Source organism: Gossypium hirsutum, chromosome D10 (assembly GCF_007990345.1).
Source record: "Gossypium hirsutum isolate 1008001.06 chromosome D10, Gossypium_hirsutum_v2.1, whole genome shotgun sequence".
Classification (NCBI taxonomy): Eukaryota; Viridiplantae; Streptophyta; class Magnoliopsida; order Malvales; family Malvaceae; genus Gossypium; species Gossypium hirsutum.
The window spans coordinates 27,469,690-27,488,762 of NC_053446.1; the positions used below are offsets into that span (position 1 = coordinate 27,469,690).

The 19,073-nt window shown below is 31.3% G+C and overlaps 2 protein-coding genes across 2 annotated transcripts; both read left to right on the forward strand.

Annotated features, from left to right (window-relative positions):
- The first annotated feature begins 1,505 nt into the window (after positions 1-1,505).
- LOC107915440 (NADPH--cytochrome P450 reductase 2) lies at positions 1,506-10,795 on the forward strand. Its single transcript, XM_041101962.1, has 7 exons — positions 1,506-1,617; positions 9,159-9,244; positions 9,344-9,380; positions 9,941-10,010; positions 10,096-10,290; positions 10,368-10,460; positions 10,627-10,795. The coding sequence occupies exons 1-7, from the start codon at positions 1,506-1,508 to the stop codon at positions 10,793-10,795; spliced, it is 762 nt and encodes a 253-aa protein (XP_040957896.1).
- A 1,186-nt stretch (positions 10,796-11,981) lies between these two features.
- On the forward strand, positions 11,982-17,618 carry LOC107914790 (phenylalanine--tRNA ligase, chloroplastic/mitochondrial). The gene is made up of 10 exons (XM_016843816.2): positions 11,982-12,333; positions 12,819-13,009; positions 14,740-14,946; positions 15,174-15,291; positions 15,676-15,752; positions 16,071-16,250; positions 16,347-16,391; positions 16,474-16,578; positions 17,149-17,262; positions 17,372-17,618. The coding sequence occupies exons 1-10, from the start codon at positions 12,135-12,137 to the stop codon at positions 17,420-17,422; spliced, it is 1,287 nt and encodes a 428-aa protein (XP_016699305.2). The 5' UTR covers positions 11,982-12,134; the 3' UTR covers positions 17,423-17,618.
- The last annotated feature ends 1,455 nt before the right edge of the window (positions 17,619-19,073 follow it).

Genomic DNA, 19,073 nt, shown 5'->3' on the forward strand with positions numbered 1-19,073 from the left:
CGTTTTTATACCACATACCCTATTTTGTTTTGATTTTGACACCAAGAAATAAAGTGATTTCTAGAATTTCTAGAAATCAAAAAGAATTTTCAAAAATTTACTTGTAATAAGAGTTGAACTTTTCATTACAAAAAAAAATATTTCATACCAACAATTATATATTGTGGCGGACTCTAATCTAAATAGGGTTCTTCGGCAAAAAGGGTCAAATGAGGAAATGAGATGATCCAGATTTATCAGGGCTATCCAAGAATTTCAATCTTTGAATTGAAGGTTCGTTCATAGTGTAAGACTTACCTGAACTTTTCAATTGTTAGATTTTTTTTCTTGAATCACTCATGAATTTTTCTAGGGCAGTATTAAGGATCTCATTGAAAACTTACAACAGCTTACCAAACAAAGGCTAAGAGAAAAAAGAGAACAGGTATTACTGGCATAAAATCTACGATTGGATTCAAAAAAGCATAGGCCTCGGGAAATTTGGCGAATAAAAAACTATTCGTAAAAAGGGCAGAATTAAAACAGATACATATCAAGTTAAAGATATTAATCATAACAAAATTTTGTTCTTGGTGATAATTTTGATTGATTTTGTTTATTTAATTTCAATATTATGAGTCCTAATTAGAATAGGAATTTTTATGGTATCAATTTAGGGTCTATGATTTTTAAAAAGCTATTCTTTATATAGAATGATTCCCATTTCAGTCGATTTCTTCATTCAATTCAATGATTGACCAAAATAAATTTTTTCATAAATAATAAAATAAATTGCATGAACTTAGCTCAATCAAATACTGATATTGATGTTTTATTTATATGCAATGATTTGGTCTAATGAATTCGTCCATTTAGATTGTATCCATGTAAGATAATGCTAAATAAAAGATAAAAGGAAGAGACGAATTTACATTACAAAAGACGATATAAAAAAATGATTAGGAAAAAAATGGGGGTAAAATTAGGTATATGGAATCTAATGGCTATAAGACAGCTTTTGTCTATCCTTTGAGGAATAATTCTAAAATCCAATTGAATCTAAGACATGAATAGTTGGTTTAGTTATGTAAGAAACACGTGTATATGGGATATTAGATATTGACTAGTTATATACAAACTCAAAATATATCTAATCCAACCTACTATTGTGGATTTAGATAGGTATTCCAATAGAAGAATAGAAGTTCCTCTGTTTCATCTTTGACTCTGAATTGAGCGAATAAAGAGATAAAATAAAGACAAACGAAGAATTCAAAGCAAAGAATGGGTTGGAAAAAAGAAAGGGAAGAACAAAGTATGTGCGGATTCAAAAAAATCTAGCGAATATGACCTAAAAGAAAAATGTCGAAATAGTTCTGACGATTCAATAATCTTCTCACTTCCATTCAGAGTTCTTAGTTATTTCGGTAGGTTGAATCTTAGCGATGGAATAATATAATTAAGTCAAAATTCATTGGATGAGTGTATCATGAACCATTTCTTTATTTTGGTGCAAGGAACTTATCATGAATCCACTGATTTCTGCCACTTCCGTTATTATTGCTGGGTTGGCTATCGGGCTTGCTTCTATTGGACTTGGAGTTGGTCAAGGTACTGTTGTGGACCAAGCTATAGAAGGTATTGTGAGACAACCCGAGGCGGAGGGAAAAATACAATGTACTTTATTTCTTAGTTTGGCTTTTATGGAAGCTTTAACAATTTATGGGCTGGTTGTAGCATTGACACTCTTATTTGCAAATCCCTTTGTTTAATCCTATAAACATGAGAATTTTGTATTTTTTTTCTTATTTTATGGCTTGGGACTTACTCCTCGCTTTTTTGAATTCTATTAAGATTTCACCCCTACAATTAATTATTCGTTGGGACAATAATCCATGGGAAGGATTAATTTGATGACAGTCAAGTGAAATCCATTCCATGAAATAATTTGATCTATGGACAGCATTGTTGTGGTAAAGGTCGTAATGCCAGAAAAATCATTACCGCAAGTTATAGAGGGGGAGGTCGTAAGTGTTTATACCGTAAAATTGATTTTCGACGAAATGAAAAAGACATATATGGTAGAATCGTAACCATAGAATACGACCCTAATCAAAATGCAAACATTTGTCTCATATAGTATGGGGATGGTGAGAAGAGATATATTTTAAATCCTAGAGGGGCTATAATTGGAGATACCATTGTTTCTGGTACAAAAGTTCCTATAAAAATGGGAAATGCCCTACCTTTAAGTATGGTTTGAACTATTGATTTACGTAATTGGAAGGAACCAATAGGTTTACGATGAAACCTAAAAATCAATCACTGATCCAATTTGAGTACCTCTATAGGATAGACCTCAATAGAAAACTAAAGAGTAATGACAGCAAGTGATTAAGTTCGGTAGTTCCTTATATAAAATTATTGACTCTAGAGATATAGTAATATGGAGAAGACAAAATTGTTTCAAGAACCGACAGAACTAGAAGCGCCCCTTGTTTTAAAGAGATGAGGACGGGTTATTCACATTTCATTTAATGGTCAGAGACGAATTGAAAGCTAAGTAGTGGTAATTCAAAAAATTCCTCGGGGAAAAAATAGAGATGTCTCCTACGTTACCCATAATATGTAGAAGTATCAACGTAATTTCATAGAGTCATTCGGTCTGAATGCTACATGAAGAACATAAGCCAGATGACGGAACGAGAAGACCTAGGATGTAGAAGATCATAACATGAGTGGTTCGACAGATTTGGATTCCTATATATCTACTCGTATAGTACTTCATTGTACAATATATATAAGAATTATACGAATCCATCTGTATAGATATCATCATCTACATCCAGAAATCTGTATGCTTTGGAAGAAGCTTGTGCAATTTGGGAAGGGGTTTTGATTGATCGATCAAAAAGAAGAATCTACTTCAACCAATATGCCCTTAGGCACGACCATACATAACATAGAAATCACACTTGGAAGGGGTGGACAATTAGCTAGAACAGCGTGTGCTGTTGCGAAACTGATTGCAAATGAGGGGAAATCGGCCACACTAAAATTACCTTCTGGGAGGTCCGTTTGATATCCAAAAACTGCTTAGCGACAGTCGAATCGGTGGGGAATGTTGGGGTGAACTTGAAAAGTTTGGGTAGAGCCAAATCTAAATGTTAGCTAGGTAAGCGTCCTGTAGTAAGAGTAGTAGTTATGAACCCTGTAGACCATCCCCATGGGGGTGGTGAAGGGAGGGCTCCAATTGGTAGAAAAAAACCCGCAACCCTTTGGGGTTATCCTGCACTTGGAAGAAGTAGAAAAAAGAATAAATATAGTGATAATTTGATTCTTCATCGATGGAGTAAATAGGAGAGATTATTTCTTTCTTCGTCTTTACAAAAACAAAAACAAAAAAAATATTTTTAAAGTAAAAAAATGGCGCGTTCACTAAAAAAAATCCTTTTGTAGCAAATCATTTTTTTTTAAAATCGAAAGGCTTAATAAAAAAGTACAAAAATAAATAATAATAACTCGGTCCAGAGCATCTACCATTATATGTAACAGTCCGATTTTAGGCTTAGTCGGAACAGTGGTTTCGGGACCACAAATTTGACGAGGAAAAATTTATTTTTCTTATATTTTTATGGTTTAAAATTTCACGGAATGATTTCGTAAAAATTTCATTCAAAAATTTCGACGTTTGGGCACTCAATTTAGCCAAAAGGACTAAATTGTAAAAAGTGCAAAAGTTGAGTTCTACATGTTAGAAGTGTCCAATTGTTATGAAATTTTAAATTGGAGGTCCTTAAATGGTAATTAGACCATTGGTTAACTTTTTTGACAAAAATAGACAAGATATAAGTGAAATAGGATATTTTTAAGTTGGGGGCATTTTGGTCATTTAGTAATTAAAAGAATTAAAAATGCCAAAATAGCCAAAAATTTGTCCATCTTCTCCATGATGAACGAAAATAGCAAGGGGGAAGCCATGGTTAGGGTTTTCAAGCTTCCAAGCCCCATAGTAAGTGATTCTAAGCCCCATTTTTAATGTTCTTTACGTTTTTGAAGTCCTAGTAGCTTAATTTAGCTTATTCTAGCAATAATTTAACCTAAGGTTTATATTTGGAAAATACCCATAGGTGAAATGTGTTTATTTTGATGTTTTATGGTAGAATATGAAGCTTTAAATTGTGTTAAACAATTTTTGCTAAGCGATTTTCAGTGAAAACAAGTGAAACGGCATAATCGGTAAAAATTATTATTGTTCATAAGTGCATGTTAGATGAAGAATTTGATGTTTCTATAGAAGGGAAAAATGTTCAGCATGTTATAAAACATAAGAAAAAGGAATAAAGTTTAATTTCTGAGCCTAGGGACAAAATCGTAATTTTGTGAAACTTTAGGGGCAAAAATGTAATTTTGCAAAAATGTGATTTTTGGACTGGATTGAATAAATTTAATGTTATATAAGCTAAATATGTTATTATAAATCGAGAAAGACGAGAAATTAACATTGATTGGTATAAAAAAGTGAGAAAAAGTGAAAATTCCCAGTTGAACCTTCGGAATGAAAGAGATACGAGTGAAGTTGCTAGGTCACGTTTGTAGTACTATGCGCAGGCTACTACGTGTACTGGAATGATAGGTCGCATGTATAGTACTATGTGCAGGCTACTATGCGTACTGAATAGCTTCAATCACGTGTGTAGTACTATGTGCAGGCTACTACGTATATCGGATGAAAATGGTCATGTGTGTAGTATTATGTGTAGGCTACTACGTGTACCGGAATGATAGGTCGCATGTGCAGTACTATGTGTAGGCTACTATGCGTACTGGATAGCTTCGATCACGTGTGTAGTACTATGTGCAGGCTACTACGTGTATCAGATGAAAATGGTTACATGTGTAGTACTATGTGCAGGCTACTATGTGAACCGAGTATCATTTATTATAAGGTGGTCGCTATGAGTGTTTTGTTTTTGTATAGAATATAAAAAAATTCAATTTCTACCGATTCCACCGTGTATCTGTTATTATTCCGAAGTGTTCATCGGGAAATTGACTAAGTGTAATTGAGTGATGAATATATATGTGGAATTGAATTGAAGATTGACTTGAAATTGGAAATGAGAAATTGGATTGCTTTGAATATAGTGATAAATTGAATGAATTGTATATGAATTGAAATGAACTATTGGAATGAGATGTGAAAAATTCAATGGAATTCAGATAGTGAAAAAGTGAAATTATGAAAGAATACATTTTACAACAAAATAGTTTAAACAACAACAGTTGTGTGACTTTGAAAAATCACCAAAAATGGTGAAAATTGAATTAGAGAGTGAATAAGATAATTAATGAAAGCTTAATGAGTTTCTTTTTACATAAAAGAAACAGAGCAAGCAAACCAATTATATATTTTGAGATATTTGAATTTTAGTGAGGCAGGGTCGGATTGATTTTTGAATCCCCTATTATGACTTTGGAAAATAATTAAAAATTGTAAAAAATAATTATTAGTTATAATTTATATGCTTAGAATCCTTAATGAGTCTATTTTCAAAGGAAACAAATGGAAATATCATCCAAATTCTGTACAATGAGATAATTCATTTTTAGTGAAGAGAGGTCAGAGATGTTGAGCAGTGAAATAGGGGTGACTTTAAAGAATAAACTGTACTAATTGGACAAGTCAAAAATTCTAAAACTTTTATGGTAAGAAGATATATGAGTCTAGTTTCAGAGAAAATTAACAGATCTTAATTTGGAGCTCTGTAGCTCTGGATAAAAATAATTTAGTGGCTCTGACTCAAATAGACAACTTTGAATTTAAATATAAGTGAATAGTGAAATTATGTATAATGCTATTTGAGCATGTTATATACATAAAGGATGTGGGATGGAGAGGAGGAGGAGGAGGACAATAAAGTATATGAATGAATTGTGTATAATTGGTTATATGCCTGATTATAATCGATAAACGTTGAAATAGGAGTAATGTTTATATTGGTGCATTACAGGTCATGGTAAGCTCATGAGAGAAAATAAAGTTTCATAGCATATGTGTGTGGTATATTTGGCATGAAGTGATGTCATGAGTGACTCATGAATTAACTCATGTTGGTAAGTTGATGCATAATTATAGTATTCAAATATATACATATTTGTAATATTTTGCTATGTGATTCGGAAAAAGGGTAATAAATAGCATAATAAAAATTCGGCCATGGTGCTAGTTTATGTTAAAGGAGTGTTTTATGGCATATCTTAAGTAATGGAATGTTATAAATTTTGAGGTTAATTTGCTAGTCAAATAAATGACAAATGAATTGATTGCGTATTCGTAATTTTGACATATGCTTGGTATATGAAACATAATAATATATGCTTGAATAAACTTTAAGTATTCGAATGACATGGATTTGATGGTGATAAGAATCGAATATTGAATTCATGAAGCACAGGTGATGTATTATTGTTGTGTGATAGCTTGGTTCGAGAAATTGATTACGTAAATGGTAAGTGGAAGCATTTATGGATTTAGAAGAAAATTTAGAATGAACATGAAATTTAGCTCAATTAAATGATTTCATCAATTAAACATTGTGTATACCAGAATGTGTTAGTGAATTACATATTTGTAAATTAACATTCGAAGTACGGTAAGTGATATATGAAATTAACATGAAAAGATTTATGATTGTTATTAATATTGATTCTGACATAAAGTGGATTCTTCAATATTGGATTGATTTAACGAATATATTGAGCATATGAATGGGTATGTATTGGGCCTCGTATACCTTAATTAGCGACTCGAAGATAATAATTTGAAAGTTTTTAATTTGGATGAAATTTTATAACTCGGTTTAATATGTCTATAAGTGTATTTATTTTGGTAATGCCTCGTACCCTATTCCAGCGTTGAATACGGGTAAGAGGTGTTACAATGTGACATCACTAGATTCGGCCCTAATGTTTAGGCCGGGTTTGGAGTGTTACATTATACCCACAATGATCGGCCATACTATCGCTATCCATAATGGAAAAGAACATTTGCCCATTTATATAACGGAAAAGAACATTTGCCCATTTATATAACGGATCGTATGGTAGGACATAAATTGAGAGAATTCGCACCTACTATAAATTTTTACGGACACGCAAAAAATGATAATAAATCCAGTCGTTAATATTATTATAATTTATTATAATAAAAAATAGAGATTAATTAATGAATTCATTAGTGAGAGGAAAACTTTATGATAAAGATAAAGAAACACAGGAGGAACCCATATACAACTTCAGATGAAGTATACGCTTTAGGTCAACATATATGTATGTCTGCTCACAAAGCACGAAGAATAATTTGATCAGATTCGTGGACGTTCCTATGAAGAAACACTTACGATACTAGAACTCATGCCTTATCAGCATGTTATCCCATTTTAAAATTGATTTATTCTGCAGCAGCAAATGCTCATCACAATAGGGGTTTCAATGAAGCGAGTTTAATCATTAGTAAGTCGCAGTAAATGAGAGAACTACTTTGAAAAGACTAAACCTCGAGCTCGATGACAGAGTTATCTGATAAAAAGACCCACTTGTCATATAACTATTGCATTTAAAGATCTTGAATTTTAATCACGATTTATGCTCAGTAAATCATTCATTTTAATCGCCACTCTATTCGATATAGAAATAAATTAGATAAATTCAATCTATTATATAAATATTTATTAGAAATAAATAGATATTATAAAAAGAAACTAGATTATATTAATAATACAAAGTATAAGATCAGTGATTGGTTTAACATAAACATAAAAAAGGGAATTTTAATTTTTTAAAAAATACATACTTTTAATGGACATGGACCATATTGACCAAAAAACTATAAATGTGAGGCCAAAATAAGTTTTAAAAGTTTAAAAATTAATAGACCTGTGAACTTATACAAAATAGTTAAAAATTCATTTGAACTAGAAATTGAATTAATTTTTATAATTTTTTTTATTTTTGATAATTTATTTTCTATGAATTGGTTGGACCGATCATTTTCGAAATCAATTGGTTAGACTAATTCGAAATTGAATCAACTGTCGGTTCAACTATTTTTTAGCTCGATTCAACTAGTCTGTACTAGTTTGCAGGTTAACCAACTTTTTATCTTTCACCGAACTGATACTCCAACCAATTCCCGACTCAACTGGCCAACTTGATTCGGTTTAGATAACATTAAATTTTAAATTTTTGTTTATATTTTTAAAATATTTTTAAAATATTTTTATTTTTTATTTTTAAAATTTTAAAATTTTTTATTTTTTTCCAAAAGTTTTATTTAAAAAAATATATTTTTAATTTTAAAAAGTTATAATTTTTAAAATTTTTATGTTTTTATTTAAAATATGAAAAAAATAATTTCAAATTTTTTTATGTATTTTTAAAACAAAATTAACAAAAGATTATAAATATTAAGAGTTAAAAAAGTATTTTAATATTGTTAACTTTAATAAAAAAATTAAAGAAAGAACTACAATTTTAAAATAAAAAAATGCATAAACTTAATATCTCAAAATTAAAATTAAAACTTGAAAGGTTAGAAAACCTTTTGACATATTTTTTTCTGAAAATGATTATTCATTTTTGGCATCTGGTATCAAACCCGGGTCGAATGACTAACACCATGTTTGGTTGGCCAATACACCCCTAATTAGTGGGTCCCACTTAATCCCCTTTAATCCTTTGTTTGGTTCAGGGTATTACTACTACGAGTCTAATACATTACTGATCTAATCCCCAAAATCCACCAATTTCTAATCCCTCCCTTTTGCTCAGTTTAGGTGCTGCTTCAATTTACCAACCCGTTTTACCCTCCCAATCTTCTTCTTTTCAGCTCCCTCTCTGAACAAGACTCACAACTCTCAACTACCACCAAACTCTCAACAACGCCAAATTTTATTTATTTATTTATTTATTTCATTAAAGCTGATCAGAGATCTCCTCCGCCTCTAATTTCTCCTCCATTTGTCTTTTGCATTGACGGTTCTTTAATTTTCTGTAACAAATGGAACTTCATCTTCATCTTCTGGTTCAATGAAAGTTTCGCCGCTCGATCTGATGCAATAGATCCGGTTCTCAGAAACCTAAGCAAATCACTCCTCCTAAGCCTCTGATTGCTAAAGATCGTGAAGATGAAGTTGACGATGGAAAGAAAAAAGTCACTATCTTCTTCGGTACTCAAACCGGCACCGCCGAAGGCTTCGCCAAGGTTCCGTTACATTTATATATAAGTGTTTCCTTGATTTGCTTTTTCTTTATGTTTTTCTTATTAGTTTTATCTGTTCATTTCTTTTTTATTTTTCCTTAGGTTGCGAAGGTTGTTGATGAAATCCTTACTGAGCAGGGTATGCTATTAATTTTTCTTTTATCTCCCCCTCGCTTATAAACTGACACTTCGATTCATGGAATTTTAATTTTTGTAATGGCTACTTGGATGCTAAAAATGCTGTTAACCTTGGCTAACTAATTTTCCGTTTTATGAATTATGATGATGCATATTAAAATCCACATCATTCCAGTATAAAAGCTATATTATCACTCACCTCTAGTCACTTGACTGTTTCACGAGGAAAAGTTTTATTGAAAGGTGAATGCAGAAGTTTTTGGCAATACTATTACTTAAATCACTAAATATACATTGCAGTCAGAACTATAATGTTCATCTTTTAACTTGATAATTCTGAATAGATGTGCATTCTAATTTCAGTGAGATGAACTGAGTCTTGACATGTATCCAAATGTTTCTATTTATGTATTCAAATGTTCAAACAGAAATATACACAGATGGATAAAATGCTTGGGCCATGTAGTAGAAGATTCTTTTAGAGTTGGTTCATACATAATGTCATCAAATTTTCACTGCATGGGAGCCTATGTGCTAAAATTGGCCTTACTATATTTGCAGGAGCAAAACGTCTAGTTCCTGTGGGTCTTGGAGATGATGATCAATGCATTGAAGATGACTTTACTGCCTGGTAAAAAGAACATCACCTCTGTTCGAGTAAAAAGCTTTTTCATTCTTTTACATTTACCCTTTATTAAGCCATGTTGCTCTTCTAGGCGTGAATCAGTGTGGCCCGAGTTAGATCAGCTTCTGCGTGATGACAATGATACAACAACTGTTTCTACCCCATACACTGCTGCTGTTTTGGAATACCGTGTTGTATTTTATGATCCTGCAAATGCACCTGTCAAGGATAAGAACTGGAACAATGCAAATGGCCACACTGTTTATGATGCTCAACATCCATGCAGGTATACAGGAATAGTTTTTTCAGATATCCTAGTGGCCATTTTTTTAGTATTCTTCTTTGATGAAATCTAACTTGAAGGTCTAATGTGGCTGTGAGGAAGGAGCTTCATACTCCTGCATCTGATCGTTCTTGCATCCATCTTGAATTTGATATTACTAGCACTGGCCTATCGTAAGTTACTACTTTCCTAAATATTTTGTTCTGTATTGCTAAGTTTTTTTTTCTCTTTTTCCAATTATGAATTTATGATGACCTCCTCTCCTCTCTTATCATCATCTTAAAACTAGATGCTACATAATAGAGAACTTCACCAGCTCATACTTGTCTTCCTTTTCAGATATGAAACAGGTGATCATGTTGGTGTTTACTGCGAGAATCTAGACGAAGTTGTAGATGAAGCATTGAGATTGTTGGGGCTATGCCCAGACACCTATTTCTCTGTTCATACCGATAAAGAGGATGGCACTTCGCTTTGTTACAGCATTGCTAGTAAATTTGATGTTTGATCTAAAAGTTTTTAAATGCATGTTTATATATTTTGGAATTATGTTGCCATTGGAATCTTGTTTTTCTCCTATTGCCTATTGGGAACTGAGGCTTGTAATAGGAGGTTGACTTGTTTGTTTATGAGGATGACTGGATCAAATGCTATATTTGGAAGTTGTTTTGCTGCTCAGGATGGCTTTTATTTTGCTGATAAATGGAGAAATCAGTTGAAGTATTTGGAGGATATAAGAAAAGAGCTTTACATTACTACTTGTTCAATATCATTAATATAGCATTTGGAAAAGCTTGCACGAAAACTAACTCGCAACCTTGATTTCAAAGTAATGTTGTATTTTGTCACACTAAATTTATCTTTATTCCTTCTAAATATATGAATTATTTATATGTTAATTTATCTTATATATCATTTACTATTATTTTATTTATAATATTTTAATTGTATACTATAAATTATTAGCATTTTAATCGTATACTATAAATTCGTCATTACTATATTTATCTCTATGCTATTAATTAGTCACGAAATATTAATTATACATCATATATTATTAAGGTTATAGTTACACGAGAGTTCATTGATTTTGCTAGGGAAATACACATTCAAACTTTAGATTAAATTATATATTTTTATTAAATTATATTTAATAATAATTATTTTAAATTATATTTTATAGTATTATATATTATGATTTTAGTAAATTAATATAAGAATATATTTAATATTAAAAATTTTATTAAATTATATATTTTTATTAAATTATATTTAATAATAATTATGTTAAATTATATTTTCTAGTATTATATATTATGATTTTAGTAATTTAATATTAAGAATATCTAATATTAAGAATTTTATTAAATTATATATTTTTATTAAATTATATTTAATAATAATTATGTTAAAATATGATTAAATTATTTATTACTGATATTAATAATCTTATTAAAATTTAATAACAATAACAATAATTATTTATCTAAACAAATTTCTGCTAAGGGTATTCTAGCCATTTTAAATTTTTTCCTTATGCTATTACAACTCCATTCTATTCGACTAAACATAAGAATACTATTACGCCTCTATTGTATTACATCCAACTAAATAATTGATTTGCTATTACGCAATAAGCTCTATTCCATTATGCCTCTATTTCAATACAGCGAAGCAAATTTCAATACAGCTAAGCAAATGTGCCATAAAGGTTTTTTTTTGAAGTATTATCTTTTTTTTTTCTTTGGGCTGTATCTGCTTCATACAAAACTGAGTTATCTTTCGTTTCTTCCCCTTGCAAAATCCCCAGCCTACCCAACACAGAAAAACAGACCAAAAGATTTTTTATGGCCGTTGTTTCAAGTGCTCATTCAACTATCTTCTCTAAAACCTCCCTTTTTCACCACATAAATGGTTTCAAACGCTTCTCTTTTTGCTTACCCTTTTCTTCCTCTGCCGTTGCTTCTCTTTCTTCTAAGAAAAAATGGAGACAACCCGTGGCTTCCTCCATGTTAGAGCTTGGTGGAATCAAAATTGCCAAAGATGGTACCCAAATGCTACTTTTTATGTACTTTTTTCTTTTATGTTTTTCTGCACTGTTATTGAACTGGGTCGTTTTAATATTTGCTGATATTGAATTTTAACTAGGCGAGCTTCTCTATTCTTGCATTTTCTTTCTCTAATACCAGTAAATGTTTATGGGTAATGGGTAGTTTTCTCTTAGTTTAATCTGATTTGGAGTTTCCAAAATATGCCCTTCGTGTGTTCAAGTTGTATTTTGATAGGGAATTTAAATTCATGGAGTTTTGGTGCAATATGTTTTGTAATGGAAGTTAGGTATAAGCTTTTTAGGTGGAATACACCCTTTTTGGTGTAATGTTAAATGATTGAAAATTTTCTGCAATGGGAACCAACTTTTCTGGTTTGGATATGCTTTGAAAATTTTTAATTGGTGAATTTTGATTCATGATTTTATGTGTTTTCATAGTTTATGAATGATTTAGTATTTTATTGGATGGTGGGAATTGTAGATGTGGTGAGGGATGACCCGACAAACAATGTTCCGGACACAATTTTTTCGAAACTGGGCTTGCAGCTCCACAGAAGGAATAACCATCCTCTTGGGATTCTGAAGAATGGAATATATGAATATTTTGATACTAATTTCCCAAATATGTTCCATAAGTTTGATGATCTCTGCCCAGTTGTTTCAGTAAAACAGGTACAATGTGGTCCACTGCTCTGTGAATTCTCTTTTCCTCTTTTATGTTTCATATGATTGGATCGAAAAGGAATAGCTTTTGAGTTTAGATATTTCTGAAACTTCAATCCTATGCTCTGCTTTGGAATTCCTGGGAAATTTGTATCTCTATGGATTTGATCAGATTACAGATGTTTGTATGCTTCTGTATTACCTTATTGATATCATATGTTACCATGTACGCTTGAACCTCTGTGTATGTGTTTGGCTGTGGATTAGCGAGTGAGAGAATAATTTTGGATTGCATATTTTTAGGTTATGGGCCTTTTTTCTCCATATGTATCATCTATGGCCATATTAAGCATGTTTGTTTGAAAAATACGTGGCTCTCTAGTCAACTTCTTAAATTGAGCATGTGAGTTTTCAGTATTATTAAATCTCTTCAATGCAAAAAGGTTCTGTATTGCTGTTTTTTGAGCTCTGCAAGAAGTATGACCGAGCAGTAATGTTCTTGTTTTTGGTTTTGTAGTAATTGATTTCTGAAGTGATGGAATGATGAATACAGGAATTTGCATGCATACATGCAACACTGATTTCCTTAAAAACTGAACTTAAAATGTTTCAAAATTTTTCATGCCTATCTAAGCTCATATATACTCAGCAGAATTGTTTAAAGTTGTACTTTACAGATTCTAGAACTCTATGTTTTTTCTTGGGGGGATAAATTTGATTTTATTACCCAAAATAAGCAGAACTATGCTACAAGAAAACAACTGCTGATAGAATAGCTGCAAATAGGATTACAACTCTATACAATCAGTTATTTGCATCCAGTATACCCCAATCTATCCAAAGTTGAAGATTTACACTATCAGTTCTATCGATACTCCTCCCTAACAATCTTAGCCATACAATTTCTTTGATGCTCCTCAGTAATTCTTGTTTACTTACCTGCTTCTCTTCAAATTACCTTCTATTCTTTTCCTTCCAGATCATGTATATATATGCACTACAAGCGAGCTTCAAAACAAGGGTAATCAGTGACTTTCCCTTCAACCTCCTGACAGCCCATTGTAACTCTTGGTGCCAAGACATGACACCTCTATGTATCTGGTATAATTTCAGAACATCGCCACACTTTCCTTGAGTACCCACACTCAAAGAACAAGTGATTATGAGATTCCATCCCTCCCTCGCATAATTTGCAGCATCCCTCTACATTAAATCCCCATGAAATACGCCTATATTTTGTAGGCAACTTGTCCCTTACAGCCATCCAAGCAATAAGAGATGGCATAGGAATATGCAGGGAAAGCCAAATAAGTCTACTTCAAGTAAATCTGTCCTTTATCCTTATTTAATTCCAGATTGTGGTCACGGACAATTTGTTGTTTACTGCAGCAGGTGATTTAAGGATTGAAGCAGCATCTACTCGCAACTTTAATAACTTTTCCCTGTTCTAGCTGTTTCCAATATTTAAAGATACCTTCCAAATAGATTCATTCTTTAGGAAAGTTATTGTGCTCTATGTTTTGTCCAGCATTATGTGCTCAAAGTTGGATGATGATGGGTAAGCAGTTATTGTGCTCCCCTGAAATGAAGATACAATTTGTCATCTGTTTGATAATTAATTTTATTGTCTTAGTTATGTTACAATATATGTTGGATAATTTTATCAAATTTGGATTCTTGTACAATGGTTTTTAAGAACATTTATTTGTTTATGACAGTAAATAATTATTTTTTTCCAGAATTTTGATGATGTCCTGGTGCCTGCCGATCATGTAAGCCGGAGTTATAATGATACATATTATGTTGACTCTCAAACTGTGCTGAGGTGTCATACAAGTGCTCATCAAGCAGAGCTGTTGAGAAGGGGACACACTCATTTCCTTGTAACTGGCGATGTTTACCGTAGAGATTCTATAGATTCCACCCATTACCCTGTGTTTCATCAGGTTTCGTTTTGTTGAAAACATCTTCAATTTTGTCTAGCTTTTTAGAATTCTCTTCTCGTAGGTATTCTGCTAAGTCTACATGTGATGCTCAACCATTTATTGGGCCCTACCATGGCATCCTTTGTGGGTCGACATGATGAAGTGCTTTGATTTGACATGTAACATTTGTCTAAGATGGTTATGTTGATAATTCAGGGTCAACTATTTTTCTCCCCTTTGCATTGCAGATGGAAGGGGTTCGTGTTTTTACTCCAGATAATTGGGAGGCATCAGGTTTGGATCCAACATCATATGCAGCTGAGGACTTAAAGAAAAGTCTAGAAGGCCTAGCTCGTCACTTATTTGGTAAATTTTAGATTCAAAGCATAATTGAGGGATTACAAGTTTGCAAAAAGATTATGCATATCTTCTACAATGAGTTTACTATTTGGCTTCGGAAAAAATCATATTCCATATTGAATCAATATCTTTTTTTACATCATAAATGCAATATTGGTTTTGACAAGAAGTGGGAACTTTTGTGAAAATAAATCATCGCATATTTGCGTCTTTTTTCTTTTAGTTACGATGGAGATGTATATATTAGCGTTGTGCAATGTATAACTTATTTTATGGAGAGAAGTATCTAACTAGCTGCTATAAATTGTGATCACTTTTATGGAATTAGTCATCAAAGGTTTGCATTGTAAAGACTGCAAAACACCAAGCCTCAATCTGTTAACATTCCAGGTGCTGTGGAGATGCGTTGGATTGATGCCTATTTTCCATTTACCAATCCTTCCTATGAACTTGAGATCTATTTTCAGGTATTTTCTTTGTTTTTTATAAAAATAGTTTCAGTGTTTTCTTTAAGCTTGAGTTTTTGGTTGAGGGTTTTTAGTAGCTTTTTTCTTTTTTTCCTGCTTCATTTATTAGTGGGTGAACCCTATGCTTATTGTTGCAATCTTAAATTTGATTAAGCTAAATTATGATATGGATATTTCTAATACCTTTAACTACATGTTTGTAATCTGGTTTGTAGTCCTCACTTCTACTTTGATTGTTGTTCTATCTGAATTATTTTAAGTTAATTTGGTAACTTTAGCTCTGAGTATAACTTACCGGCAAACTACAACAACTTTCAGGGGAAATGGATGGAGGTTTTGGGTTGTGGGGTGATGGAGCAAGAAATATTGAAAAGTAATGGTAGATCAAACAGTGTTGCTTGGGCCTTAGGACTTGGATTGGAGCGGCTAGCAATGGTTTTATTTGACATTCCAGATATCCGGCTTTTTTGGTCAACTGATGAGCGATTCACCTCACAGGTAGCTTCTGAATGTAGCTCCATGATTTGAATGCTGAATTCTTGGAATCCTAATTTAGTTTCTACCCCTAAGTCTGGCTAAACTATTTGAACGCAGTTTTCCGAAGGCCAAATGGGAGTGAAGTTTAAACCCTTTTCGAAGGTATAAGTTAAGCAAATGGTTTCTTTTAACTGTTTGATAACTATTACAAAAGCATGACTGGACACCTGAATTGTTTTTGCAGTATCCTCCCTGTTACAAAGACATGAGTTTTTGGATCAATGATTCATTTACAGAGAACAACTTATGTGAAGTTATAAGAGGAATAGCTGGGGATCTTGTTGAAGAGGTATGCAATTTAAATTTTGGCCAGATATCTTTTGAGGACATGAAACATGTTCATCTATATCATTATGTGTTTAAGCTTCTTAACTGAATGTTCTACAGAGTATAAATATTATCAGTTTATAAGTATTATAAATTATCGAAATAATGGAAAAGGTGTCAATTGAGGGGTAAGCATGTTTGATTGGCTTCCTTCATCTCATCCTTTATAGACATCAAAACACAAATAACTGATTTAATGGAGCTTATGTACGTAATTTCTGATTTCTAGTTTTCATTCTTAATATGACATGTAGGTAGGCAGTTGCCAAAAGATTTTTTCGCCTATATCTTGTCTCAGAGTCTATGATAGCAATTATAAGTATTTAAAATCCCTTGCATATCAAAGGCAGTTGCGGGTACTAGTGTGTCTATGAAGATGTCTTATTGATTCACTAAGCGTATTTTAAATTTAATACGGAAAGGTATTAATGCAATGATGACCTAAAGTCTTTCAACAATCATAAATACGAAGCATTTGAGGGTCTTACTTGATAGGTGTTTGATAGATAATTTTTTGTTTCATCACATTCAGGTGAGCTTGATAGATAACTTTACCAACAAGAAAGGAATGACAAGCCATTGTTATCGGATTGCATATCGATCCATGGAGCGTTCACTCACGGATGAGGAGATTAACGACCTGCAGGTACCGCTATGCCTTACGTATGTCGTAATTATGATTGATGTTACTATAGTTTTAATTTTGAAGTGTTGTTTGATGGTAAAATATGTGGGTTTTTCAATTGTGAATGCAGTGGCAGGTGCGAGAACAGGTGCAGAACAAGTTAAATGTTGTTCTAAGATGAGTAGTCTAAACTTGTTTTTTGTCCATTGGAGTTATAGGCGTTGCATCTTAAATTACCATATTATATAGGTTTCAGTTATTTGCAAGCTTTTATGTTGGTTAATTCATGGATTTGGTATCTATATTTGACATTTTTTTCCTTGCCTAATGTGGTACTTGTATTTGGTAAAAGCTATACATTTTTATGCGTTCTTAAATTTTTAGCGTTTAATTCAAGTTTTAGAGTTGATTAGATGAAAATTCATGAATTACTAATAAAATTAACAATTATATGAAATACTAAATGATATATTAAGCTTGAAAAATAGGCTAAAATTATGTAATTTTACCCTATGTGTTCGTTGATAATTAGTTTCGTTCCATCATCTAAATATATTGTATGTAATGCATACATTGTTATAATTAACGTATATTTTATGTTTGTTTTACTGTTCATAAAAATTAATCTGTTATTATCATCAAATTTAGCTTCACCACATGGCTAGTTTTATTTAATTATTTTAGAATATTAATTTTGGTTTATAGAATTAATATATAATTTTGAGGTAAAATAATCTATCCATTTATGCTGTTTTATTTTAGGTCTAAGTTAATTTTAGTGTTACTTATTTTATACATCTTTCAGTTTAACATTTATATTGCTCAGGGCGTAAAAAACTTCTTTGCTAAAAAATCAATTAAGCTATTATGCGAAGAAGGCTTTCAATTTATCTCTCAAATGTTAGAACTTTATCAATTAGACTTTATGGTTAATGGTTTTTGGCATTGATTGTTAAATTAATAATGTTACTCTTAAAGGTTGATTTAATTTTTATTACATTTACGTTCGAAAAATAAAAAATAAAAAATTTAAGTTCGAAATGAAATGAACAAATGGTTATCTAAGTTTATTTAAATTTGGTCAATTATTTGTTCAAATTCTTTCTAGATACTTATTAAAGATTATAAATGTGAAGTAAAGATTAAAAAATAAAAATATTAAGAATTATTTTTAAAGAAATTGGCTAAAATGAATTTAGATAATGATTCTCATGTTCAAGATGCAAAGTTTTAAATTATAAAAAAATATATATTTTAAAAACATTATTAAAAATTATAAAACTAGTATGAATATCTTATTAAGTGGATGCTCATCATGATCAAGATAAAGTTTTGATGTATTTTAAATTCTAATAATTATTAAAATTAGATCTTTACTTCTTTTATATTTCTTATGTTTATAAATAAAGATTCTGATGAAACATTGTAATCATTCTATTTATCAATAAAATACATTCTCTATTGCTTCCCATATTTTCTTTGTTCTTTAGTTTCTTTATCTCTCTTTATTTATAACACGCTATCAGCACGATCTTGCTCGAAGTGATAGTTCTTTTTATCGATGATATCCTCCATGATTTTCAATATTTTTGATGGCAATAAGTTTCTTTTATTTAATGTTTCATATCTGATTATTATTTTTCATTCTTCTTTCATTATAAATTATCATTGTATTGATTAACTTATTTTACTTTTTGTTCTGAAGGATGGTGAAAGATTTGATATTGTTATCTAGATGAAATCGAGAAATAAGATACACTCTCAAAGTTTGCTTTTTGATATTTGCTTGAGGATGATCTTTTTCTCTTCATTACAAAAGATGTTTATAATCA

Excerpts from the sequence above, each read along its gene's own strand:
- LOC107914790 (XM_016843816.2), top strand. The coding sequence starts at position 12,135 with ATGGCCGTTGTTTCAAGTGCTCATTCAACTATCTTCTCTAAAACCTCC. Across the intron at positions 12,334-12,818 it reads AATCAAAATTGCCAAAGATG|ATGTGGTGAGGGATGACCCG; the intron begins GTACCCAAATGC and ends TGGGAATTGTAG. Across the intron at positions 16,579-17,148 it reads CTGGGGATCTTGTTGAAGAG|GTGAGCTTGATAGATAACTT; the intron begins GTATGCAATTTA and ends CATCACATTCAG.
- LOC107915440 (XM_041101962.1), top strand. The coding sequence starts at position 1,506 with ATGAATCCACTGATTTCTGCCACTTCCGTTATTATTGCTGGGTTGGCT. Across the intron at positions 1,618-9,158 it reads TGTGGACCAAGCTATAGAAG|ATCGTGAAGATGAAGTTGAC; the intron begins GTATTGTGAGAC and ends TGATTGCTAAAG. Across the intron at positions 10,291-10,367 it reads GATGCTCAACATCCATGCAG|GTCTAATGTGGCTGTGAGGA; the intron begins GTATACAGGAAT and ends TCTAACTTGAAG.